This window comes from Camelus ferus, chromosome 13, assembly GCF_009834535.1.
Source record: "Camelus ferus isolate YT-003-E chromosome 13, BCGSAC_Cfer_1.0, whole genome shotgun sequence".
Taxonomy (NCBI): Eukaryota; Metazoa; Chordata; class Mammalia; order Artiodactyla; family Camelidae; genus Camelus; species Camelus ferus.
In genome coordinates, this window is record NC_045708.1 from 63,434,620 (window position 1) to 63,461,494 (window position 26,875).

Consider the following 26,875-nt stretch of genomic DNA (forward strand, 5'->3'; position numbering starts at 1 on the left):
AGCACGCAGCGGGCTATCAGTGCTCGCCCGGTAGCCGCACTTTCTGTATCTCCCCAGTCTTGTTTGTCCTCAGGCTGGCGCTATCGTTCTAGGTTCTGGACAAAGCCTGTGTGGAAGGCATGTCTCTTCCAGGTCTGGTCCTTGACATCTATCAGCGGTCAGTCTGCTCTTTCCCCACTTTGACAACTTTGGGGTCCACGTGATCAGATGGCACAAAGATGAAGGCAGACCACGCAGCCCACCTGGGTCGTTTCATGAGCAAGAATTTCACTTTTCTACGAGCCTCACCAACTTGGTGTTTTTCATTTGCAGCATGGCCTACTCTATACTCGTACTCTGTGAGAGGAGTCAAGCTAGATAGGGTTGGAAACAAACCCAAAAAAGGTTCCTACCCCTCCAGAGAAAGAAGAGTTTAAGGATTTTGACCTGAAATTTCAGTCCATTCATGCCAATGAAGGGATGTGCTGTTTCATTAGCAGTTTGTCTCTCTTGCTGACAAAGACTATGTGTGCTTACTATGGTTAAGCGTCATAGCAGGTGTAAGTATTTCTGAATCCAAAATATGAGCACCAAGAAGGATCTCTACCAGGGTCTTTGTGTATCACTGGTGTTACAGTCAGAACGTCCTGAGACCTCTGAAATCAGGTTCTGTAAATGTTAAAAGTCTTAGTCAAGTGAAATCTTTTTATATACATCAAATAATTTAATCACTGTAATTTACATCCAGCTGGAAAGAGACACCAGATTTAGAAAAGTGACTAGAATAAACTATCTCATTACCCTTATCTACATGGCCCATCTTTGTAAATTCTTTTTCTAGTAGATAATTCATGTTCCTGTGGGTAGAAAATCTTATGCTGCTTTGCAGGTGTTTTGATCATAGAAAACAAAAACAAAACCCAACATAAAACAAAGCAGTACTGTATTAATTACACAGTTCTTCTTCCACAAAGGGAATAATGCAGAGACTCTAACTGGAAGCCTAGTCACGTCCCTGCTATGGGCTGGATATGTGGTCCTGGAGCAGAACCATCAGTCCAAGATCTATTACCAGACCAAACATCTGAGTAGCATCTCCTGTTGTTTATTACAGCTTAGGTCTATATGGTGGGTCTTCCACTCAAGATTTCCAGTGGTGGAGAGTGTGCTTAGCCGTCTTCCTCTCCCCAGTGACCAGAATGAGCCCTGACATACAGCAAGTACCTTATATGCTTATGAAAAGATTGAAAAAAATTAAGAACAAATATAGGGAAAAGTATATTTACTACATTTCCATGACCCGTACTGATTTTAAATCCAATCTAGAAATAAGAGCATGATTTACATCAGGCAACAGGCGTTGACAATTTTTACAACAGGGCGATCACAGAAGGGGCTTGCTGGCTCGCAGCGTTCCAGGCGGCACACCGCAAAAGCTCTCCGGGCATCCTGGGCGTTTTCAAATGCTCCACCACCGAGGTCACGACCGGATTCCAGGGCACGCTCCCTCTCACCATGCACCGTGGAACGTTTTCCCACAAAGACAATTACAAGCCTATGAACAAGTCAGGTCAGCAAAGGCAGGAAAAATGGAACTTGAAGTATTTTAATTTTACCATGAGGAAAACAATTTGCAGTGGACTGTTCTGTGAATCTAAACATTTAATATATTGCGTCTATAAGAAAATACCTATTAAATAAGCTAAATTTAAATCTTAATTTTCTGGTAGGATTAATCTGCTATTAAGCTTCTCATCATAAATTGAAGACACAAAAATTGAAGAGTAGGAAATAAAAGTTTTCTCTTAAATTTTCTTTGCCACTGTAATGCTTTGAAAATTCCAAATGGATATGCTGGGTAAAAACAAATAAGGCACAAAGTATTTCCAGCTTGCACACTGATAAACAAGAAAATGTCTAAGATTCTCAGGCAGGCTTTCAAGCTACAGTGAACGTGGTGCTCCCATCTCATCACGGCTGAATGCAAGCCTGCAGCACAGCCGTGTTACTGGTGCACTGCGAACACCTGGAAAGGGGAGGGAAGCAAAATCCTCGGAGTTTTACGTGTGGAGTCAGGAGTTATCCAACATGGAAGCCACTTCAACATTCCGGGAGCTTAGTGTGACTAGGAACCATCACTGGAGCTGGAACTAAGCAAACTCGACGCTGCGTAACAGTAAAACATACAACTTCTGGCAGATCTACACACACTTCAGAAGTACAATGAACCTGGCTTTCATTTTACTGTTTCTTTCGCACCTTAGATTTCTATGTAAATCTCAAGGAAAGTTTCTTTCCAATGTGAGAATTCAACCAACTTTAAAATGGGGAAAAAAAAAAAAGATGCTGCTTTGCAGAAATTCATCATCATAGCATGAGATATTTCCTCAAGAGAATGACTTTAAAAATTAGAATGCTTGTTTCTGGCAACGTACATCATGGAAACCCCTAAAAAAACCCCCCAATTCTTGACAAATGTATCATCAACCACTTAGAAAATTTGATTACTTTTTTTGATCACGTTATAGGTCATTAGCAAAAGAATTATATCCCAGCTGTTTCTTCCCCTAGAATATGGTACTTTCTCTGAAATTCTGTTATCATTTCTAATATTTTAAACGGTAAAGTGACCGTGCATCATGCTGGACGTGGTGAGTGACTGATTTGTGTTTGCTCGACACCCAGCTTTCTGAGACTCTAAAGGTGGCACTCTCTGATGAGCAGTGTCACTAATGTCTTATAAGATACTCAATGATGTGCTATTTGCCCTGAAAAAGTGGCTGCCGCTGCACAGCTGCACGGAGTCATATACAGTGAAGGGACGACAGAAGTCCTTTTTTTTTTTTTTTTTTTTTTTTTTTTTTTGGTTTAATACGACAGATTTAAACAGAACAGCCACAACTGGGTGAGTGAATATCAATGGTTGAACTTCTAGAAAATGGGCAGGCAGACCGGCCCAAACTACAACACGTACAGTGAGGATGGGGTCCGTGGGCTCTCCTGCAGGGACAAACGGGGCCGGGTTCTTAGAGCTTTCCGGTGAAGACCCCAGGAGAGCACCCGGGCCTGCACTTAGCGTTCTATCAGCAACACCCGTGAAGAGACACGCACTCAGCTCTGACAGTGAAATGACACGAGTCTGTCCAGAGTATCGCAGTATCTGGATCATGGACTCTGATTACTTTTATACTGTCAGATTTCCTTATCAGCAAAATTATTAAAAATTATTGACAGCTATACATAAAGCCTTTGCTGGTGCAGGTGTTATGGTATGGGTACCCATCTGGTAAGGAGAATCTCACCATCCACACGTCTTAAGTATCTTAATATCGTCTATCATCCAAATATCTTAAGCCAATATTCTTAAATTTTTTATCCAAAGGTATTTTTGTTGTCTTTACCCTATTACCCTAAAATCATCAGTCTTTTGAAAAATTACAGTATCTTATATATTTTTTAAAAATCTCATGCTATTCAAATCTCAAAACTGTCATGTTAGTGATGTTAATTATCTAAATAACTTGGCTTCATGGAATAGCTTTTGAGTATTTATTGCTCAGATGGGTTCAAAAAATTCTTAAACATAATGTGGTGATGGCTCTAATACATCTGTAAACAGAATATCACTAATAAAAATTTTATTGGCATGAAATACTATAATTATGGATGTGTAAAACCTTTAAATCTTAAAGCCTCTTAACATAATCATGTATATCTATGTACAAAACATACATAAATTTCACTTTATTTAAAACATATGAAAGAGGGACTTTCAAATCACACTAAACATAATAAATATAGAACTTGCTTTGTTAAAAATCTACAGTATACATTCAAGTAAAGGCTAAACTTCCAATGCCAACTATATATGAGACAAAATTAAACATTTACAATAATCAGTTTCCTAAAAGTGCTATTTTTTTATACCTATAAGAGGAAACTCATTCTAGTGCTTTTGTTTCCGTTCAAACATCTATACATTCCTTTATTCACAGAACCAGATGCTTCTGTTACTAAAAATACATCTCCAAAGCTTTTATATCCTTTTAAATAGATTTAACATTTTAGCTCTTTGGGGGAGGAACAGGGAAGTCCAAACAAACAACACAGACCGTCTTAAGTTATTAGAGATGATTGACTTTATGACACGCCCTGCTTCAACTCAGATGTGAAATTTGATGAACATGTTAATGAAAAAAAATTCCAGTTCACGTGTCTAAGGTAAGTCATCCTTCTCTATGTGCGAATTTGTGTAGGTCAAGGAGCAGCCACTACGGCAGCCTTCCTGTGACCCAGGTCTTGACGCCACGCTCCACTTCTGATCTGCACATTCTCTTCCCGCCTGACTTGGTCTACTTTCTTCAGGGGTGACATTCAGTGCACTGACTGAACCGCTGGGGAGAGAAAGGCAGACCTTAGTCATCATCTCTTCCTCCTGTCTTACCTCAGGCATGCCTGAGTGTCTAAAATCTAATTACTCCCTTGTCCCGAGCTACGTAAATTTGAGGACACATGGATCAGGAACATAGCAGTGTGTCCAAATGGCCTAACTGGTCACCTTTATCTATCCACCTAATTACTTTATCTGTTCAGTCTACCCTACAGGACGCTGCCCAAGCAAAGCCTAAGGTAGACGGAGAACGTGTGGGTTTTGAACGTTAATGTTCTCACATCCCCGTCTTCCTGCCACTGTTTTCTAATCTCTTTATGGTTTCTTTCTTCAGTCGTCCATGTGTTCATGTACACTTTTGTCCTCCATCCATTCTTCCAGTAGATATTTAATGAGTGGTTAAGGATCCCGGCCCTGGAGTCCGATGACTGAGGTTCACATCCCAGCTGGACCACTCACCACATGCATCACTTCTGGCAAGTTACACCTCCCTGTTCTTCAGCTTCCTCAGTTGTAAAATGGAAATAATAGTACCTACCTCAAAGGGTGGGGGTGGGAACTCAGTGAGTTAACACACACTAAGCACTAACAACCGTGCTCAATTTAAGTGTCAGACAATAACAATCTTAGTGTCTGAACACAGACACAGCCCCCAGCTTCGGAGATACACCCTGGGAGGTATGCTCTGCAACCAGCCTCAAAACAAGGAAATCCAGGTAAATGATTACTTGCAAATCTATGAGGTTGAGTCAATGAACAATATATTTTTATCAACTGAATATCTTACATAATTTATTTTTCACAATAATTTTCCCTAAATGTTCATTTTTTGTGTGACTTCACTTAACTAACTTGACCTTATAATGTGGCAATCCTAATTAAAAAAAGTCACTTTAATTCTAAAACTCTGAACCAAAAACATAACTGAAAAATTTATTTACACTTATTTGCTTAAAAAGAAAAAAGGATCTTGCTTATAATTCAGCCTCAGAATCCCTGCTGTCTCAGATGAGACGAGATCAATGATGAACTAAGTTCTCTAAGTAACTTGGCACCCGAGTTACTTTGCGTGGAATCCAGGCACAGCCTTTATGTAAAATTCTACTCTGCAGTGAAGGAACAATGAGATGCTGCCATAGGAATTAGCTACAAATACTCCTAATTATTTTGTCATAATCTTATCACAAATCCAGATCTGAGGTGCATTCAGAGCAGGAATCCAAATACACCAAATAATTAAAAATTTCAAGAACCACGTCAAGCTGCACAGCTTCTCTCCTGCTAACAAAAGTTACACAACTTTTTGTGTTACCCTCAGAGGGCAGTAACCACGAATAGCTTAATGAAATTTTTTTTCGCTCCAAAATTCTGTTTCTACGCCACTGATGTTCAGTGTAGCCCGTGGGATACAAGAAACAGAAGAGTATTTTAATAATCCGTTTATGTTTACATATATTTTTATTTTTATAGCCTGTTACTGAAGGTTTACAAGGGACCAAGTACTGTTTCACGGGCTTTACATATATTGGCACTTAATCTCACGACACCCTAGGGTCTAGGTACTAAATGTTGGACTTTTTATTAAACACAAAACAGTCTTCAAGGAATACTTACGTTAAATATTTCATAGCTAAAAATAATTACGTTAAAAAGTAAAAATTTAAAATATGTGAAAATAATGGAGGCAACTATGCTACGTTCTCTTTCAGGTGCAGAATGCATGGCAAGCATACTTGGTTTCACTGCACTTTGCAGATGCTGAAGGTTTATGACCTCCCTGGGTTGTCAGAGGATGATCAGCATTTTTTAGTTAAGGTGTGTACAGTGTTTTTAAGACACAATGCTATTGCACACTGACGAGACTACAGTACAGTGTGAATAGAACTTATATGCTCTGTGAAGCCAACAAATTTGCATAACTCACTTTATTGCGATGCTCGCTTTATTGCAGGGGTCCAGAACTGAACCCACAGTATCTCCGAGGCGCGCCTGCATTTGTAAATGGTGCCTAGAACGTGGTCTAAACCTGTACGTGTAGTTCTGACTGGTCAAATCTGGAGGTTTCAATAACATTCTATGTAAGAAAATACTCTGAGCTTACATTATCTTTTGATTGTGAATTAAATAAACTTTAACTTCTCATATTTAAACCATCAGTCAACCTATTGGCTCTAACTGCAAAATACAGCCTAAATCCGACACGGTTCTATCTTCCAGTTGAGAACCACCATCCCTCACCTCACCTCCAGTAAGGTCCCCTAACTGGGTCTCCTGGCTCACACTACTGGCTCCTACAGTCTGTTTCTCATGTAACAACATGAAATAATCTTTTTAAAATTTAGATTTCAAAAAAATCATTCTCTTACTTAAAAAGTCTCCAGTGTTTCTCCCACTGCCCTTAGAACAGCATCCGGCTTACAAGTACAGACTAACGTATTTTACAAATGAAAGCTCAAGTGTGTGGTGGGGGGCAGAGAGGGGCTGTATATAAACGACACTGGCCACGAGCTGGTGACTCTGAACCTGGTTATTTTTTCTTTTTTCCCCTTTTACTGAGGTTAAAACAAAAAAAGGAAAAATCTGTAAGTAGACAGGAAAAACAAAATAAGCAAGAATGTTATAATCTGACTATATAATATTCTCTCATTCTTGGTGGACCACTAAAATATAACAAGGGTCCCTGACCTAATTCTCTCCATGTTGTATTTGAACTTCTACCCAGTAACGTGTAACCTCCCACCCTCACACCTCTTGGTCTCGCTCACTCACTGCTCACCAGCCACAAAGACACCCGCGTCCCACCTCCAGGTCCCCACACTTGCCTGGTCTCTTCCCTCAGCTCCTTTTTTGCCCCCAATGTTTACTTAGAGTCCTAGTCCTTTTAAAAGCCAACTAACTATAAATTAGAGTGTCTTGTCCTTTTTTAAGGCATTTTTGTTTTGAATATCATCTATTTAACAATTCTTGGTCTGAGGGCTAGCTGGCTCCTTCGACATGCAGTTCCATGCTGGTCTGTCTCCACCACAGGCCAAGCGCGCTGCGTCCCCGCTCCTGTCCCCCAGGGGCCTGGCAGGCCCCCGTGCCTCTGCCTCCCGCTTTAACTAAGAGGAAAGAGACCTCCACCGCCTCTGCTACGTGCCCCTTTGCTCTTTTCTATCCCTCTCTACCCCTCTAGGAATGTCCTATCTGCTCAGTTCAAAATTAATCTTCGAATAGGCTCTAAGGTAGAGTATTGATGTTATATCTCAGAAAATTATTTAACTACTTAAGACAGAGGACAATATCAAAATGCAACTATTAATCACAATACATGGGGGTGGGGAGCAGCTCTGTCCACTGCGTCATCCTTGGGCACAGATCCTCCTCAGTCAGCCAGGAGGAGGAGCCTTTTCTCAGCTCTCTGTCCTCCCATGCCAATAAAACGAGCAAACCACAAGCAACTCTAAAGCAGGTCCTCCACAAAAACCGTCAGAACAATATCCTTCCATTTAATACAATTAAAATAGCAAATGATTCCTATAAATAATAATGCATTTTAAATTGTATTTTAGATGTGAAATAAAAAGAATCACATTCTACTGAAAATGAACATATGTGTGTACATGCATGACTGGGACACTGTGCTGTAAATAAAATTAAAAAAAAATCACATTCTATAACTTAGCTTCAGAAGACAGGGCCCAGAGCTACCCTGTTCACTGTTGCACTGCCAGCGCCTAGCAGGTATCTTTATACAATGGACACCCAATACATACTTGTAAAATGTATGAACTGCTACACACTCAAGCATTACCTCCCACCCTCCAGCTCTCCACCCTTAGAGCCAATCTACTCAATTCCTCTCCATCCTAGACATGCCAGCTTTTCCTTCGCAGCGTGACTCTAGCAATTTTACGAATATGTGAGAAGATCACCCAGAGACCAGTACCTGTGTTCAGACACACAGGACCGTGTCTGGCAGAAGTCTGAAGTGGAAGGAGAAGCAGGAAGAGACCTAGCGAGCTTAGACGTGCAAACTGGAGACCCGTCAGACACACTGTGAGGCTTCTTCTGTCGTGGCCTCGAGTGCGCTGTAGGATTGTCCCGATCAGAACCTGTTAAAAAAAAAAAAAGAAGGAAAAAAGATGTACACACGGTGAAGCACTAACTATAGTGAAGGTAACTAACTAGGCTCCGAGACCAGATTCACGCGCAGTCCTAAGTGAGGATGAGAGCACAGCACTAATCTGAAGACCCACTCCAGCCCTGTGAGTCTAACCTAGCTAATCCTGTGATCTCTGTCACAGTGTAGTCCACAAGAGTTTAGAAGAATCTAGTTTTTAAAGTATTTCTAGATTGTGAATTTTCAAAACTGGACATTATTACACTCACAACAAAAGTTGACTTTGGTATGCAAAGTCCTCCTGTCATTTCTACTGTGACTACAGTACGTAAAATACCAAAGTTGATTCTTAGCTCCAATTTGAGAATTTTTACTGGTGATTGCTACAGTACTTTATTTACATGCATTTTCAAATTAAAGAGTTTATGAAGTACTCACTTCCTGAGAAGGCACTGAAAAGTTTCACATTTTCTGAGTTCTGGTGGTCAAAGGTAGTCATATTTAAAAACTGCTGCTTTAACCAACTGGCTCTTTCCTCTTCAAACGCCTTTCTCTAAGCAAACCAAAGAGAGACTGATCAGCATTTCCACATTCAGAGCTTCCATTTCACACGCTTCCCCTGGCTATCTGTGTTTGCTCCCGATCTCTACATATTAAGTTAAAGGAATTTAATCCCAGAAAACTAAGAAAAATGTCATTGAAGGAAATTACGTTTAAAAAACAAAATTCACTTGTTTCTCCTAATAAGCCAACTGCTATTTTCATATCAATTCCAAATAAATTCAAGTGTACAGCACAAAAAAGTAAGCACATTAGTGTAACTTTAAACATACAGAAAATCAGCATAACTTTTGAACATACAAAACAAAGTCACAAACAACAGAAAAATAACCCATTGTAAATTAATCACTTGGAAAAAAAAAATAAAGGAGATGTGTCTCCATCAAGCACTGCTCTCACCCTCTGACCACCTACCAGTGCAGCCGCCACCCCTGCTAAACCTAACAAGGGGGCACATGTCAACTCCCCCCTTCTGAACAGCTGGTGAGCCAGCTCTCAGTTCTCCCTCCCTCACGCCTCGGGTCTCCGGTACTTCCCTCCACCCTTCCCTGGCCCCACAGTCCTCTGGGAGCAGAGGCAGACAGATTCTCGTGCAGAGAACTGGGAGTGGCCCGCGAAGCCCCAAGAGCATCTCTTAGAGGAGCGAGGGGGTGGTGGGGGGTGGGCTCAGAATCAGAGGAGATCCCGTAAGCCAGGAGGAGGTGCGGGTGCAACCTGTTTTTGTTTCCTGAGGAGGACAGCTACTGATCAGACAGACTTTCCTAATTATGGGGGAAATCCATGTCTGCTCCTTAACATACAGTCTTTCATTCATAAATATTAACACAAAGTCATGGACCCCCAGACATTTGAAGAAAACTAATAGCTTAAGAGAAGAAAAGCCAAGATAAATGAAGAGAACCGATCATAGATAACTTTTTAAAATATTATACTAGATTATCAGATTTATAAACATCTGTAAAATATAATGCTATACCAGAAAAAGGCAAAAATAAGGACATTAGAAAACTTAAAAGATAAATTCTGAAGTAAAAACTCAGTGGATGAAGTGAACAATGAAAGTGACCTGGCTGAATACCAGGCTGGTGATGCACGAGATAAAGGCAAGGAAATAGTCCCAAATTCGGAACATAAAGGCCATCTACAGACGGAGCCAGAAGGCCGAACATCTGTCTAACAGAAGCCCCAGAATATAAGAGAAATCAAAGAAGAAAAAAATACAGAATCGGAGAAAATATCCCTACGCTGAAGAAATAGAGTGTTTTGAGGCAGAAAGGAGCTACCCAGACATCATCCTGCTAAAACTTCAGAACATAAAATTCCAAAAGCTGCCAGAGAGGGGGAAAAGCAAAGTACAGGTTATCTACCAGGCAATGCAGGTTACACGACAGCCAGGCTTCTCATTAGCAAAACCAAACACTGGAAGAAATGGAGTAATTCAAAGTTTTGAGGGAAGAAGTTTGAAACTAAATACTATATCCAGCCAAACCAATCAAGCATGAATGTATTTTGGGATATTCCAGAATTCAGTATATTTTTCACTCACATTCTACTTAGGAAAAAATTAAGAAGGTAACACAGGAAAACTGGAAAAGGAATCCCAGAAAGAGTGTAACATGAGATACAAGCTGAATCTGATTCAGGAGATTGCAAAGGAAGCAACAAAGCCAGAGAACTCACCACACAGTGAGACATGGGAGATTCTCTTCCTCGTGGCAAAACCTTAATAATATAGAATATTTTCTATGCATCCAAACGTACTACTTGGCTATAGAATGAGTAACATTTATTTACATAATCATGATGCTATCAATGCCTTTTCTGGTTTTCAATTTTTAAGTCCTAGACAAGGTACTTACACCTGGATTGTACCAAAGGCCAGAACATGAATGTGGTAACATGTGACAATGAAAACTAACACCGCAGGCAAGCTGGGGGTGGAGGGGCGAGGGCAGCGGGACGAGGGCGGCCACAGAATGCCCTCGCCTTCCGTCTCGGGGACAAGCCGGCACTGTCTGAGGCTGAGCAAGCTTGAAAAGGAAGCATTAAACGTATTTACTTAGAGTAAAAAAGTCAACCGGAAGAAGCAATATTTCAAAAAAGTAGCTTAAAAAAAATCATGAAGAAATTGGACATCAGTGAGAACCAGTATAGATGGAGGTGCGATAAGGACTCTGAATTCCTTGTCTTTCATGGCGGGGAACCAACAGGCTGACAGCAAGAAAAAAGGCTGAACTTTATTAAAGTTAAACAGTACTTCCCAGAAGAATCCCTGAGGTAACCTCGGAGGAACTGGCGATAAGAACAGAGGGGAGCGTCTCACCATACGGGCTTCTGTGTGGGCTGCGTTTCTTTGTGTCAGCCATGTTCAGACATCACTTCTCTAATTTTTGAAAAGAACTATGTAGGTAGGAGGCTGCCAAGTAAACGCGTGCTGTGCAAGCGCATGCACCACAGCCCTAACTGTGAACTGTTAGGGCCTGCGCCCCTGGGGGAGGGGGTGGAGAGACGGCGCTCTTTGTCCTGCACCCCCCCCCTCCCTTTTATTGTCTCCGGACCCCACACCTGCTGACAGTGGACAGATGACAGGCTCAGGAGAGCTCTCTAGTGTGAAGCTGAATCTTTAACAGCAGGAAGCCGACCTAAAAGGGGTGATAAACGCTTATAGTTGTTTCAATTAAAAATTTTGTTTTCACTATTAAAATTCTTTCAATTCCCAAATCTGGTGAAAGCAAAACAGTATCCTTCGATAACAGTTCATGTGCTTAGCATCCCTTCTGTTTCAAGCTATTTGTGAAATCACTGGTAAAATACTTCAGGAAAAAACTGGATAGCAAAGGAACGGTGCAAAGCAGAACTCAGAGGCGCTCTACCGAGGCCTCCCCAGGACCTTCAAACGTTCTACAGGGAAAGCCAGTCATTTAAAATACCTCCAACCCCAGGCGAATAGCTGCTTCTGTAAAGCTCCGTCTTTCTTTCTCAAAATTCTTTTTTTGCTCTTTGAATAGAGACCACTCTTCTTTGAGGCGTTCCTTCTCTTCCAGCAAATAACAGTCTCGTAGCAAGGAAGTGGTATCATCGTCACATGCGGTGGCGAGCTGCTGCTATTAAATTTTAAGACATAGTAAGTTCCAGGGGGTCCCTACAACACTCCAACAAGTTGAAATGAAAACAGAGGAAAGCACGTCAAGCTTTAGGGAGAGGAGAGAAATTACAAAGAATCAGAAAGTCAACTGAGGAGTCTCATTTCCCAAACAAATGCTTCTACTCTGGCTGGCAACGCACCGACTAGAAATGCTATGTGATCTGTTAGCAAGTAGAGGGCTTTATCTGAGAAACGGCAAGTGCTACAGATCTCATGAAATAAAGGAGCAAAAATCTAGTAAGATTCAGCAACATTCTGACCCTTCACAGGGAGAACAGCTTTAAAAGGTGCCCGCGTTTACCTGTAAAAGCTGCTGCTGAGTTTTAATCATCTCTTTACAGTGCTGAATTTCTAGCTCAAGTTTCTCAGTTTCTTGCTCATGGTCTTGTCGTGAGATCATGTCTTCATCACTGAAACCTTCTAGGTGCACCTTTGAAACTAACACAAAACCAGTAATTTGACCTAAGTCTGACAGTCACTATTTTAGTTTATGGTGTTTGGGAACATACATGTAAAAATTAAGGCTCTCAGAACTTTTCTCTTTCTGGAATCTCATAGGTTTTCTAAAAAGTAGTCATTTCCTTTGCCCTTTAAAAATTTAAGAAGCTATAACACTAAATGTGCATTATTTTAACACTAAAATTTTTTAAAAGCAAAGCAGCTGTAAGGAGTTCGTGACAACTATAAATTCATGTTATTTCTGAAATAAATGATGCCCTCACTTTTAAAGCTCTATCGCCAACATTTCATGTGCAATTCCTACTTGCTTAAGGTTATGTCCAATTAAAAAGGTACAGCCTATGTTCACAGAGCAGAAAAATTAACATTCATAAGCTATGTTCTTTTGATACTTCGAAGATCGATGCAGTGCTACAAATCTTGCTGTTATTGCATTCAACAAATATGAAGTCCGAGAAGACTTGCTATTTACTAGTAAACAGTGATGACTGAAATCAATAGTCACGTAAATTAATTCTGGTACTATAATTTCAGTGATTCCTCTTTATTTTTGAACAATTTTAACAATTTTAAATAAATTTTCCTTAAATAGACCTCATTTACTGAGCAGAAACCTTTATTTTCTTGATTTAAAAGCACACAAACTTTTAACAAAAATAAAATACTAAGGACATATCTATCTATACTATTTATAATGACAGGAAATGGTGTCTAAAATAATACACTGTTAAGGGAAAAAAGCACAATGTAGGAAAACACATGTCACATTCAATTTTTAGTTTATATACACTTTAAAATAAATATTTTGCAAACACATAGAGAAAGGTCTAGAAAGATAGATATCAAATGTTAAGTGTTACATATAGGGAATGAATTTTACATTATGTCCCTCCTAATTGATATTTTGCATCAAACATCTATTATTTTGAAAAGAATTTAAAAATGAATCATTAGGAACCTAGGAATGCACAGGTATCTAGGAATAACAAGCAAAAGGTTCGTATTTATACTGTATGATTACTATTTCTTGATCTCCAAGGCTTAGTAAGAGGCTCAGCTCACTTGACTCAGTTGTCTGCTGCACTCAGAGCAGATGGATATACGACGCCCTCTTTGCAGAGATCCACTCTGAGAGCACAGTGTTCTTCCTCAGTGAGGTTCAAACTGCACGTCTGGAAGTAGGCAGAGTCTTGCTTTTCAAACCGCCAGACTGAGCTATAGGAATTCAGTCTGAGCCGTGCTGCAGCTCTCCCGGGGACTGAAATCAGAAGCTTACCAGTGTCACGGCTCACCCTGCCTGCATTCAGGCAGTACTTACCTTGGTTATCAAGTTTTTCTACATGACTTTTCAAAATTCTCCACTGTTTTCTGATGCTGTTTGTAAGCTGCTCTCTCACAGTTTCACAGGAAAGGTCCCACATACTCTCTCTACTCAGTTCCCCAGCATCTTCTTCCACATCAGAGATAACCTACAAGTGGTCAGAGATGATAGGGAAAGACCCGTATCTTAAAATGGCTTTAGATATCAGGCAGGAGTCATCAGAGTGATGGTCAGAGACATGTATCAAAGTCATTTCTGTGCTGTATCTTAAGTATAAATGACCCAGTTGTTAACATATCTTGAGAAAAAGCAATACTGAAGATAGAAATTCCCCAACTCAGGTCTCTTCAAACCTGAATTTGAATCCAAATACAGTTAGTGACAAGAGTCATGGAGCTGTGTGAGGAACAGTTATTCACTGCTTCTCTGATGTTGTGTTAGATGCTTTCACATGTTAATTAATCCTCAAATCACGAGGCTCAGGGAAGTGGACTAACTTTCCCGATGTCACACAGCTCCAATCCAACTTGTCTCCAGTCTTTGGCTGCTTAAATAATCCTGTGAAATAATCTCAAAGTAAAACCAACTATTACCCCTATTTTTCTCATACAATTTTTTTAAATAAAACTGCAGATATTTTTCTCTGTATTCTACCAAGACACTGAATCATGGGAAATGTAGCAAACTTTACTGCCCCATGATCATAAAGAATCAAAGCAGGACAAAGCACACAGGAAGCAACACTAAATGTCTATGTGGCATAACACTCTGCATCTACATAAAATGTTCCTAATTTGTTATTAACATCCAGGAAAGTAGATACATATATTTTTCCCCCACTAATTTGAACAACAAACATCTTGTTGGGAAAACCGAAGGAAAAATAGATGATGAAAAGTAGGAAGGGCTGACAGGACTGCCCCCACATGCGGATGCAGGAATGGGGGAGTGACTGAGTCCGTATCCATCCTCAGGTCAGCAATGGGCTGGCAGAGGTCATGGTCACCAGGGGGTGAGGCGGGGGAAAGGCCCAGGGTGTGGCTCACTATGACTCTGGTTCTCGCCAATCAATGCTCTGGAGCTACTTGACAGTAATTCTTCCAAGGGGCTACACCTTCTCTGCTACGTATTTCAAGATATACTAGAATATTACAAATCTATTATTAAAATAATTAACAATTATTGCCACACATTCCCAGACTGAGTGAAACTCTAAAACCACAAAATGAAAATTAATTCACTCTACCTGAATTTGGGGCATATATTTAGGGTACAGTTAAGTAAGCAAAATAACAAATAAATGAAAACTTGGACGCTATCTGGGCATTCCAGGGTTACGTCTTAGCCCTCTTGCTGTAATGGGCCAAAATCTTTCAGTACAAGAAAGGAATTGTTGAGGTACTAAAATTTTAAAAGAAAACGGGATCTAGAAAAAAGCATCTTTTAAAAATAGGAAATATACTGAGAGATGATTGTTTCTCCAAAATTAAACATTTGAATTATGAAAAATTATACAGGATACTATCCCCTGAGGAAGCACTCTCTGGTTTACTGCCTACTTTTGCTGACTAAAAGCTGGTCGTGAGAGGTCAGTAAAGGCTGGGCCCAAAACTGAACAAGCCACAGGAGTAACAGAACTATACCAACCCTGCTGAGGTATTAGGGAGTGTTAAGAACTGACCCGAAGGGACAGGCATTGAGAAAAAAGGTTAATTAACTGAATATAAGAGGTCAAACAGGTCTCAAATTGGAGAGTCTAGAAGAACATTCAGGTTCTTTTTTAAAGACGAAATTTTTTAAAAGGCAGGAAATGAGCTTATCAGTTGGACTGAATTGTGATACCACAAAATAATTCTCAAATATTGGTCAAAAAACGAGTTCAGAGACTTACTAGTAGTTAGCATTTTCCACCAACATTGTTATTTTCAGAGTTCAGTCACCAATGTGAACTTCTGTGAACCCACGTGAACTTGCATGAATACAGAATTTAAACTTATATGTAAAGAATTCAAAAAAACTTTTCATCATCATGTGACTTGTTTTTTCAGACCTCTACAGGTGATGCCCTCTCCCATCAGATGACTTTCCCATGATTTCTGTCAAAAACACCTACTCATTTAAGGGCCAATTCAAATGTCGCTTTCTCGGTGATGCCTTCTTTGACTGCCCTAAATGTTTTACTTCCCACGCTGTTCCACCCTATTGTAGCTCTTAACATGTATAGTAATTACTCCTCTACATGCCTCTCTCTCTCCAAGAGCTTCTTGTGGGATGCAATGGTCTACATGTTTGTGTTCTCTCAAAATTCGTGTGTTGAATCCTCAATTCCAATGTGATGGCATTAGGAGGTGCGGGGGAGGTCTTTGAGAGACCTTTGACTGGGTCAGGAGAGTGGGGCCCTAATGAATGCAATGAGCATCCTCATCAAAAGGGGCCCCAGGAGCTCTCTTGCTCTCTTTCCACCACGTCAGGATGGAAGAAACCCAACCAGGAAGAGGGTCCTCACAGACACCGACCCTGCCGGCACCCTGACTGTAGATTTCCAGCCTCCAGAATTGCGAGAAATAAATTTTTGTTGCTTATAAGCGACCCAGTCTATGGTATTTCGCTTTGGCAGCCCGAAGTAAGACAACGGAAAAAGGCAAAATCTTCTTAGCTTTTCGTTTCCAGGGACTAGAACTCACAATGAACATTCAGTAAATTTATGGACTAGATAATTGTTTGGTTTCCAAGGTTAATAAAAGTTTCACTCTCTGAAAAATAGGGCTTGCTTAAGTTACATAATACTTAAACTATTTGAAGGATATTTGGCACAGTGGTTAAAAGCATGAACTACAGAGTGAGACAGACTTGGATGCAGATCCCAGCTCTGCCATTCATGGCACTGAGGTCAGCTATTGTGCCCGCTTCCTCATCTAAAAATGGGGATAACTGTAGTAGCAAAAGCATCACATTATTACAAGAACAAAATGAGATGATGCTGACAAAATGCTTATCACAGCGCCTGGCACAGATTAAGTCCCCAGAAACCCACCTCCATCGTTTCCCAGGGCATGTCGGGAACTTACAGGGACTTCCTTTGGTTGTCAGAGTGACTGGGGGTAGCACAGAAGCGAGTGTCTTGTCCAAATGTCAATAGCGTCCCCACTGAAAATACCTATCTACTGTTTCAATTGTTCTAGTTAGCAATCTGAAGACTGCATTAGGGAGGAAGGAGCCACTTACAGTTCCTGTACTGTCATCTGCTCTTTCTCTAGGTTTCTGCTTTTGGGGAGAAAGAAGAGAAATCATTTCCTTTTTCATTTGCTGAAGAACCTTCTTAAGTTCAGCATTTTCCATTAGGATTTGTTTCTGACGATATTCATAATCATTCAAGAGAATTTTATACATTTCATCTTCATTCCTGAGAAAGAAACTGTCAGTATGAAAATGCAGCATAGAAAAGAAGTCTGATTAAATTCACCAATTTAAAGTGTGCCTTACTTACCTGGCTTCAGTTTTACCAGTCCTCCAGGAGCCTCTTTTTCCATCAGCTCTCCCCACATAATTTAAAACTTCCATAGCTAAAAACGTGAACACACAAAACAAAATCAATTCTTACCATACGCGTTTAAGCATTTAAAATGTTAAGACACTCTCTATGCATTAGGGACATAAGTCAACCTGGTATATAGATTAGGATTTGGGCTCAAGGAGCCCAGATTTTAAGTTCCAGTTCCATCACTCATAAGCACTGAGATCTTGGCAAGTTATTTAACTGCTAAGTCTGTTTCTTCATCAATACAGTGGAAATCAGGAAAGTATCTACTAAAGAATTGTGCAGAGTGAAAGAAATGTTAAAGTACTTAATACAGTAAGTACTTAATAAATATTATTTAATTACCATTATTAATTTTATCATCAGGGGCTGGCAAACGATGGCCTGTGCATGGCTTCCTGATTGTATAAATAAAGTTTTATTAGAACACGGCCACATCATTTGTCTATATATTGTTTATGGCTACTTTCACACAACAATGGCAGAGTGACAAAAGACCACAGATTTCACAAATCCCAAAATATTTATTATTTAGATCTTTATAGAAAAAGTCTGCTAAGCTCTGTATCATTATCACCATCACCATCATCAAAGGAATCAAGGCTCCTGACAGTGTTAAGTCTCTTCTGCCCCAGATGGAGATGAAATAGCTGGCATGCAAAGGAAATAATTTTAGAGCTGATCAAAAAATCATTATAGAACTGTCACTTCCAATTGGGTTTGGACCAGGTAAGAGCCAGACCCTCATAATATAAGGTCTCTGCTATAGAATAACTCTTTAATAAATTTCTCTAACTAGGTGTTACATTCTGGCATTTCATCCTGCTCTTTAATTTTGCTATTTCCTTCATGATCCTTCATGAATGAACACAGGTTAACCAATCTTAAAAACCAATGAGTATCCAAGTGAAGTTTAAGATTTATTGTCTCAGAATACCTAGATTTCTAAATTTGTCTTAACTACTCATTGGTACACTTTCATTTTTCAACAATGTTAAAATAAAATATTCCAACAACTGCGACAGCGCTGCTGTACAGATGACAGTGACACGGTCAACACTGAACTGCTCGCTGGTAACAGGCTCAGCTCACCACGTGACAGCTTGAAACATCTGCTCATCAGCTGTTGTATGCAAGGCCAAGTTCAGAATAACGTATAATGTAGGTTAGATGACAGTCCACTTGGAAACCACTCTTCAATAAATCAACACGCAGATTTCCTGTTCCCTGAATCTTGGCAGGCCAGCAAAACTTTATCTGTGCAGCTCTGCTTTTGTATGTCTGTAGTTCTATTTTTTAATCTACATTATTTACTTGAAATCATGCACATACTTGGATGAAATAACTTAAATTAATTTTCAAAAGAATAACAAAGTATACTTTCATTTCACAGCTGTACTCTGAAAGTGCACAGCTAAATTAATTTACAGGAATTCAAGCAGACATGAATGATTTGGCTTAATGAACTAACAATTTTATGACATAAACTCAAAAATCATACTTTTGATACTGAGAAACCAATCCTGACTTTCAATATTATCAGGTCTTCACTATGAAAGGTTAGAGTGTCCTCTGGCTTAGCTTTTCTCTTAACCTGTCATGTTAAAAAAAATTCACAATTTTTATGTGCAACGAATAGCAAAATTACTATTTTTTAACCAACCAGTTTTCTCAATTTCTAGTTTACATGGAATATACCATCTAAAATCAATTTATAAAGCATGAAAGGACACTTCATGAGTCATTGCACTCAATCTCTCTATACTTGTTTTTTAGTGTAATACCAGCTTATTTATTCCCTTTGCTCTGTCTTAACCAGCTGCTTCTTACCTATTTTTTTATCCTTCTTGTTCATAACAAGTTGATGTAGACGTTCCTTTAGTTTATTATATTCTCGCTCCTTTCTCTTCATATCATGATTATACTGAGTAGCTCGACTTGCAATGATGTTTTGTAATTTTTGCACCTAAAAAAAGCATTTTCTATTAAGTGAGTTCCTCTGAGATTGGTAAACCCAGTTAAATTTTTCAAAATCAAAAGAGAAAAGTCAGAGTATTCAGCATCCCATTTAATAGTTTAAGAATTCCAGGATTATTCTTCCTTCCCCATAGTCTGGAAATCACTCTTTAAAATAGCACTAAATGAAGCACATAAAGTTTTTATTCTTAATTCTGAAATTTCCAGAGCCACTAACTTTGTAAATTATCTTCTACTACACCTTTCACCCTACATATAGCATCTGGTAATTCAGAAGCCACAAACTCTTATGGAAGTATCAACACGATTAAAGCTTCATTTGAAACAAGTAGACTTCATCTGATCATTTGTAATGACTTCCTTTTACTACTGACTTGAATCGCTTTATTCTTTATCAACCTGTGGCAAGGCCCGTTAGTCCATGGCACATGGTAGCAGGTAAGCAGGTTCATTTTTCTCTGATCAAAAACAGCTCTCAAGTTAGAGTGAGTCCAACAGCAGAGAGAATCCGGCTCAGAGGTTTGCTGAGCACCTGCTACACGCCAAGCACTGCTGGTCGGCGTCCGTAGGCACCGCGGCTCCCCAGGCCGCCTTGGGCAGGAAGCAGGTTCTAGTGTATATGAACATCCGTTATCTCTGCTAGAGATGATCATGTTTAACTTAATACTCCTGAAGAGGAACTACAGTCAAACCACTTAAAATATAATCAACAGATTAAGTCAACATTTTCTGTGAAATAACTCATGGAAATGTATAAGCGACCTTGTGGATTAGTTAAGATACTTCATTCCCTACTTACTAAACATACTACGAAACAATCTGTCTAAATCACTACAAGGTCCTTAAAGAAATACATTCCCTTCAAAGTATTTATTATAGTTGAAGCAACACATCCAACACTGAACATGTTACAGTTTTACAGTTATCACATGGTCAGAAATCAAACTGCAGAGCAATAAAAACACAATGGTTTCTTCTCACATAAATTAAAAGATAATTTCAAATGCATTAACTCCATGGGTCCAAATACTAAGTAACCACTAAAGCAAAAATGAGATTAGAACTATGACTTCTTTAGCCTAGAAATGAGATATTTAATGTGAATTGCTTTTTTAAAACAGTAAATTGTACGCTCATTTAGTCAAATAATTGCTTGACTGGATGAACAATGTCAATATTTAAGATAGTGCAATTAGAGGCATCCCAGATATTAAGTAGAGGGGCTGCAGAGAACAAAAGATCTGCATTTAAAGCACCCGTGTGTCTGACAAAAGTGACAGTGCATGTGGGTCCAGGATGGATGGCAGAGAACACTGGGTGCCACAGAACTATAGACCAATATACTAAGCCAAACGGGCCCACTTAGGGGAGGGCGTGGCGACCTCTCAGTTCAATAGGATACAATACTGTACACAGAGGTGTCCCAGGTTTACCATACCAGTTTGACACAGGATGACTAAAATAAATTCACTTAAACCTTATCTGCAATAACTGGCAACTCACCTCATCCTTCTCATTTTTCAGCAGCTGATGCAAATTCCTGTTCTTGCATTGTAACTGTCTGTCTCTTTCCTGAAGCCCAATCATTTCCCTCCTGGAGTTTTCCAGCTGCTCCTAAAACAATCGTGTACAATTTTGACTAAAATTAACATAGGATTCAGAGCAAATGAACTCTTAAAAAGATTAGTAAAAACAAGTCACGCACATTGGTATTTGTTAGCTAAAAATGAAGTTTAGCAGCACACAAAATGTTTATTAAAAACAATTACTTAAAGCTTGATGCTATAGAGTTACAAAATTTATTTAAATTTAAATACTAGGTTTTATTTAATTCAAATACCACATTTTTAATGGATACACAAAAGACCTTCAAAGTGGGTCCCTTGAAACACTCCACCTATCCCAGTGATGTTGCCAAGTTCAATACCTTTTACACTTCTACAGCACATGCTGAGAAAGACCCAAAAATGACTGGGAGCTAAGTCTGAAGAAAGCAGGCGACCAAGCAAAACGGAACACTTTAGGTCAAAAAGGGTGGGACCACAGCATGACACCAGTTCTCCCTTCCAAGTGGTAACCTCGTAACAGTTCTCCTAGAGTATACAGCAACCCTGGAACCAACATGGGATGAAGATGCTCACTTTCAATTCATCCCACACTTTCCAGAGGAACTGTGCCAAATTCTGCATGAAGCTGCTGGAATATTTTTAAATCCTCTCGTCTTTATAAAATATACGTCACTCAAGTTATGACATAACTGACCGCAAACAACAGCCCGCACAATCTCTGGTAACAGTGGATCTCGAGAAGACACAGAAAGTTAGGAATACAACTTAGATAACTCCCAGGTTGTCAGACTCATGGGCACCCTCTTCTTTGGAGTGCTTAAAACTTCCTATCACTCCAGACCACTTGGCACGGCTGAACTTAAAGGCACTGGGCCAGCTGAGATGTCCCATATATGTCAAATCAGATTCTCTCAGTCTTCAACTTCACATGAACTCACCACATCCCTGCAAATCTATTTCTTACCCCAGTGAATCATATCACCATCACCAGTAAACTCAAGAGACTTGAACAGTATCTTTAATTTATGACTCTTTTTTCCTCAAATTCAATTTTTCATGAAATTCTACCCATTCTACTCTTAGGTTTTCTTCACATCTCACTTTTACTGTCTTCGTTGGCACTATCTTAGTTCAAGTGCAAAACCTCCCTGGACTGGACGACTGCTAAGGCCTGCTAACAGCTGTCTTTTCCACCAGGTGCTGAGCCCCTACCTCCCTCCATTCCTATATTTTCTATACCTCCTCCTATAATTTCTTCATCCTATTGCCAAACTGATATTTACAGGATGCCATCCTCGTGTTTACACTCCTTGGTGCCTTTGGGTCTCTGTGCAATGCCATTCACATCATCTGGGGCCTGGGTCCCAGCCTGGCCTCGTCACTCTTCATCATATACCATACACATCAGCCCCTAAGAGCTATTTGCTGCTCCCTGAATGGAAAATGTTCTCTTGCTTCCATGCATTTATACAGGTCATGCGCTCTGCCTAGAATGGCTTTTCCAACACTAGCAAATTTTAATTCATTCCTTAATCTCAGACCAGGTGTTACCCCTCTCTTCCCTTACCTTTCACACCAAGAACAATGAGTGAAGCAAATAATTACGGATCAAGCAAATAATTACGGTCTCCTCTCACTGGATGACAATCTCCTTGCAAACAGGGACTGGGTTCCATTCATCTTGGAAATACTCCATAAATTGCTCAAGAAACTGAATGAATCATATGTTACACGCAGAAACTCTTCAAGGATAGACCAGCAACGTTTCCCAATGAACACACATTTCAGTCAACGGCTGACCTAAAATACCCGATTTTGGCCCAGGTCAAATCCCCAATGAGAAGGTATCCTGGAAAATACTCTGTGCTGTGGGTGGTCCCAATAAACAATCACTCCTTAGAGGAAAGGCTCCACAGCCCCAGACCACCAAAATCATTATCTAATTACCCACCAGCTACATACAAGACACTCGGCCACGGGTGCCCAGGTAGAAAAAGTTTTAATGCAGGATTACTGCCTTCTAGGGCTTACAACTCTGGGTCAGTCTTAATTCATAAGACCTTCCATAGGTTTCTCTGATTACGACTAAGGTAGTTTCTATAACCCACAGCCTTTTAATAAGCTTGCAGGGTATCAATGACCCCCTCCATCCCACCACAGTTCCCCGCTCAGCCAGGATACATGGCTGGATAATCTCTATCCCTCAGGCAGGGCACACAGAATGTACAAAAACCTGAAGTTATTATTAAAGAGAAAACATACTGATGCGTGTGTGAGCTAAGACGACAACAGACAACAGTGTACGGCAGCGACAGGCTGGTGCGGGCAGGTGCTGCAGAGGGGCCGGGGTGCTCCCCCCCACCCCCAGCGTCCACATGCAGGCCACTCCAGGCTCCTTCCTCACCGCGCACTCTCTGCTAAAGGGCTGTCAGCCATGAGATACGTCATACACTACATACTGGAGATCCTATCACTCTCCAGTGGAGCTCAGATACTCAGAACGCTGAGTGGTTTTTATTGTTGTCTGTTCTTGGAGGGAGTGAGGTGGGATGGAGAGAGGATACAGAAGAAAAATAAGTAGCGGCATGGACTAATAGGTGAAAAACAGAGAAGAACTGACTGTCTGAGAGCATGAGGATTCAAAGCTTTTACTTTCACAACAAAGAAAGCCCATTAGAAGATAGTACCTTTAGAAACAATTTGCTTTGCATTGATTATATTACATCCTTCATAATATACAATCGTTAAGTCCCTACCAGACTGTGATTTCGAATACCTTCTTCCATCTCGACAAATGAGAAATTCATTTCTCAAATAAATGAATAAAAACACTTTTTTAAAAAAGAACACATAAAAGAAGAGAAAGAATAAGAGCAAAGCAGAGCCAGCAACCAGCGTTCTGTAGTTCAAGGTAGCATGTCAATGGCTCTGTGAAAAATATGTCCTTTGTTCAGAGAAACAAGCAAGTTTACGAAAGCATTCTTCTACGGTCGTCGCTCGAGTCCCAGGGACTTGACTTCTATGACTTAGTTATCTGGCCACTTCTATTACTCAGCTTTAGCAACTTTGGCATAGATGCCCTCAAGAATATTCTTCGTGGAATTAACTGATGCAGTTTCTCGCAATAAGACTATTTTAAATTAAGCATCTTCTTTATTAAAAAGACGGATGGGGTGGGGAATCTTTATTTTCCTTGGATAGGAGTATTTCCTAATCTAACTTTCTAGTGATTCAGCAAATCGCTAAGCAGTTCATAAAACCAGCACCTTCAATGCAGACAGGAAGCGGTACAACTGAAATGTATGAGTTATATTCACTTTTACTTACAGGTTTAAAAAATCCTAAAACTTGAAAAAAAAAACCCTAAAACTTGTTTGATAAATAAATCCAATGTAAATTTATAGTAACAAACTACATCATGGTGGCCCTGAGATACAGGCTGATGCTGTCATTTGTACCTTAAGTTTCGCATAGCAGTTCTGCAGGTGGTCCATATCGCTTCCCAGTTTCAGGTTCTGTGTTTCCACGTTTTCCTGAGCTAGAAGGTTCTTCCGCTGAAGTACGAGTAGCTCATTCATACAATTTAAAACAGCAACTATATTTAATTCTCTCTTTGTCTCTTTACCTTTGGATTCTTCATATAATGAAGGAAAACCGAAAGTAGTCAATTCCTAGTAGGAGAGAACGTTTGCCCAAGAGTTGGTTACCGGACAACTTAGTAAAGAAATAGAGATAGAAATCTTTTCTGAGAAAGAAAACTAACCTGAGATAGTTTAAAAAAAAAAAAAAAAAAAGGTAACTATCCCAAAGAATTAAGGACAAAGCATTAAGAGGGCGGGGCTCTCTCAGCCTCTGCTCTGTGGTCACCTGGGACCTGCAGCAAGGCACTTAGGTTCCTGCATCAGGAAAAGAAGGGTGAGGCTCCCGGTGGAGAAGCCCCTGAGGCGATGGGGAGGCCAACCTGCTCCAGACAAACACGCTTACCCTGGATCTAGACCAGATGGCCACCAAGGTTCTCTGCAAATCTAACATATACCCTGGGCCAATGTGTAATACAATGTGCTTCACAAGTATTTTTCTCAGAACTTTGATGTGTTTTAGTATATAACATGATTTATGTTATCTATTGCTTCTTACAAAAAAGTATTACCTGATCAAGATATGCAATACTTTGTTCAATATTCTCTTCTGTGCAGAAGGCACTAAAAAAGCTGTGCACATTTTTTGATAAAGGTATTGAAGAACATAGCACTTGCTGTGAGTATAAACTTGATGGAGACATCTTTGTTTCTGAGGTATATTGAGAGATATTTTTGTTTTCTGAAAAAAATCAATAAAAGGCATCTATGTAAATCATTTGTTAAAATGCATGCAAAGCCAATAACATAATCTCCATTACCAAAGATTTTGAATTATATAAATATTTAAGTGTTTTCGAATTAAGGCAAAGATGGTTTTTATATGAAAACCATGTACTTTTTTCTAAAAAGATACAATAAAGCTATGCTCTTAGAAAGCATCTTAATTTACAGTACTTTAGATTCAGATTTATAAAAACAGAGAAAACCCACTTGTTCATGCATTAAAAGTTTATGTGATTAAAGGAATCAGCCAGAGAAATGTATTGAAGTAGCCAATGAATTTAGTTCAAATGCATAAAAATCTTCTCAGAAGTAGTAATGACCGAGTGATCTATCATCCACCCAAAGTACTTGACCCCACTAATTACAGCACAATTCTTGGCTCTCCCTGATAATTCTGCAACTGTTTATGTACCTCTTTAGTTACATCTTCAATTTTTGTGGTAATTACATTTTCATTGAAAACTAACCTTTACAATCACTGCTTTGGCTTACAACCATTCTAAACTCAGTTACCTGAAGACAGACCTGAATCTGTAACAGTCATCCAATCTCCCATAGCAATCACCAGAGCCAGGATACCTGAGGGACCAGTTCAGCAGTGAAACATCTAGTCCAGCTGCTGCCACTCTTCTATGTAGGCATCTCCTTAAAAAGCAGAGAATGACAGCATCTAACGAAAAATATGAAAGGAAATATAAAACCAATATGTAAGAATGAGTTGTGTGTGCTTCAAAACAGAAGGATTCTGCATTATTCACTCTCATGTACTCTCAAACAGAACGAGGTAGAGCTCAATAACTGTGTGTGCGTGCGTGTCAGGATCAAGGTTAAAGGCATCTCAGGTTGTTCACATTGCTTCATATACAAAGCACATGGTACATGATCTAACTCACAGTATAAATCTAAGGAATAGAACTGTACTAAGTAATATTTCCAAATTACACCCTTTAAAATAAAGTACAATTGTTACTTATGTAAAGATGTGATACTTCTTGGTCAGCATTCCCTATTTTTTGTTTGTTTTTACTAACTATATTAGCAAAACTTTTAATTACAATTCCTAGTGCTGACACAGATGTAGCAAAACGATACTCCTCTACACCACTCTTCAGAAATAGATCGACTTATACTACTGCTAATCAATCTGGCAGTATATACCAAAAGTCGTAACAGTAAAAATATATTTTGATCCACAAATTCCACTTTAAAAATTTATCCTAATAACAATTTTCACAAAGATTCATCCACAAATTATTTACAATACAAAAAAAAAAACAGAAATAACTTATATGTTCCACAACAGGAGACTAGTTACATACATGACACATTTATGCAAGAGAACACTGTGCAATCTTTAAACACAACCATGTAAAACTGGGGGGGGGGGGGCGCTAACATAGACACAAAAGGCAAGAAATGCACGTGAATAAAGTGGATCAAGTGTAAGAAACACGTAAGCTTTTTAGTCTAC

At 39.6% G+C, this 26,875-nt stretch overlaps 1 protein-coding gene across 11 annotated transcripts in view; it reads right to left on the minus strand.

Annotated features, from left to right (window-relative positions):
• Positions 1-3,438: 3,438 nt before the first annotated feature.
• The window catches only part of SSX2IP (SSX family member 2 interacting protein), a 41,041-nt gene continuing 17,604 nt past the window's right edge, over positions 3,439-26,875 (minus strand). For 4 of the 11 annotated variants that reach the window (XM_032494681.1, XM_032494682.1, XM_032494683.1 and 1 more), the window contains exons 2-14: positions 25,918-26,074; positions 25,191-25,360; positions 24,499-24,711; positions 20,976-21,086; positions 19,326-19,461; positions 17,445-17,520; positions 17,183-17,372; positions 13,955-14,105; positions 12,479-12,615; positions 11,963-12,136; positions 8,910-9,024; positions 8,298-8,463; positions 3,439-4,373 (exon numbers count right to left, since the gene is read on the minus strand). In XM_032494681.1, the coding sequence (XP_032350572.1) occupies positions 4,196-4,373; positions 8,298-8,463; positions 8,910-9,024; positions 11,963-12,136; positions 12,479-12,615; positions 13,955-14,105; positions 17,183-17,372; positions 17,445-17,520; positions 19,326-19,461; positions 20,976-21,086; positions 24,499-24,711; positions 25,191-25,360; positions 25,918-25,960 (1,860 nt within the window). In that variant the 5' untranslated portion in view covers positions 25,961-26,074 and the 3' untranslated portion in view covers positions 3,439-4,195. The remainder of the gene's footprint in view (positions 4,374-8,297; positions 8,464-8,909; positions 9,025-11,962; positions 12,137-12,478; positions 12,616-13,954; positions 14,106-17,182; positions 17,373-17,444; positions 17,521-19,325; positions 19,462-20,975; positions 21,087-24,498; positions 24,712-25,190; positions 25,361-25,917; positions 26,075-26,875) is intronic. The other 7 variants (XM_032494690.1, XM_032494691.1, XM_032494689.1 and 4 more) reach the window with 6 other exon arrangements.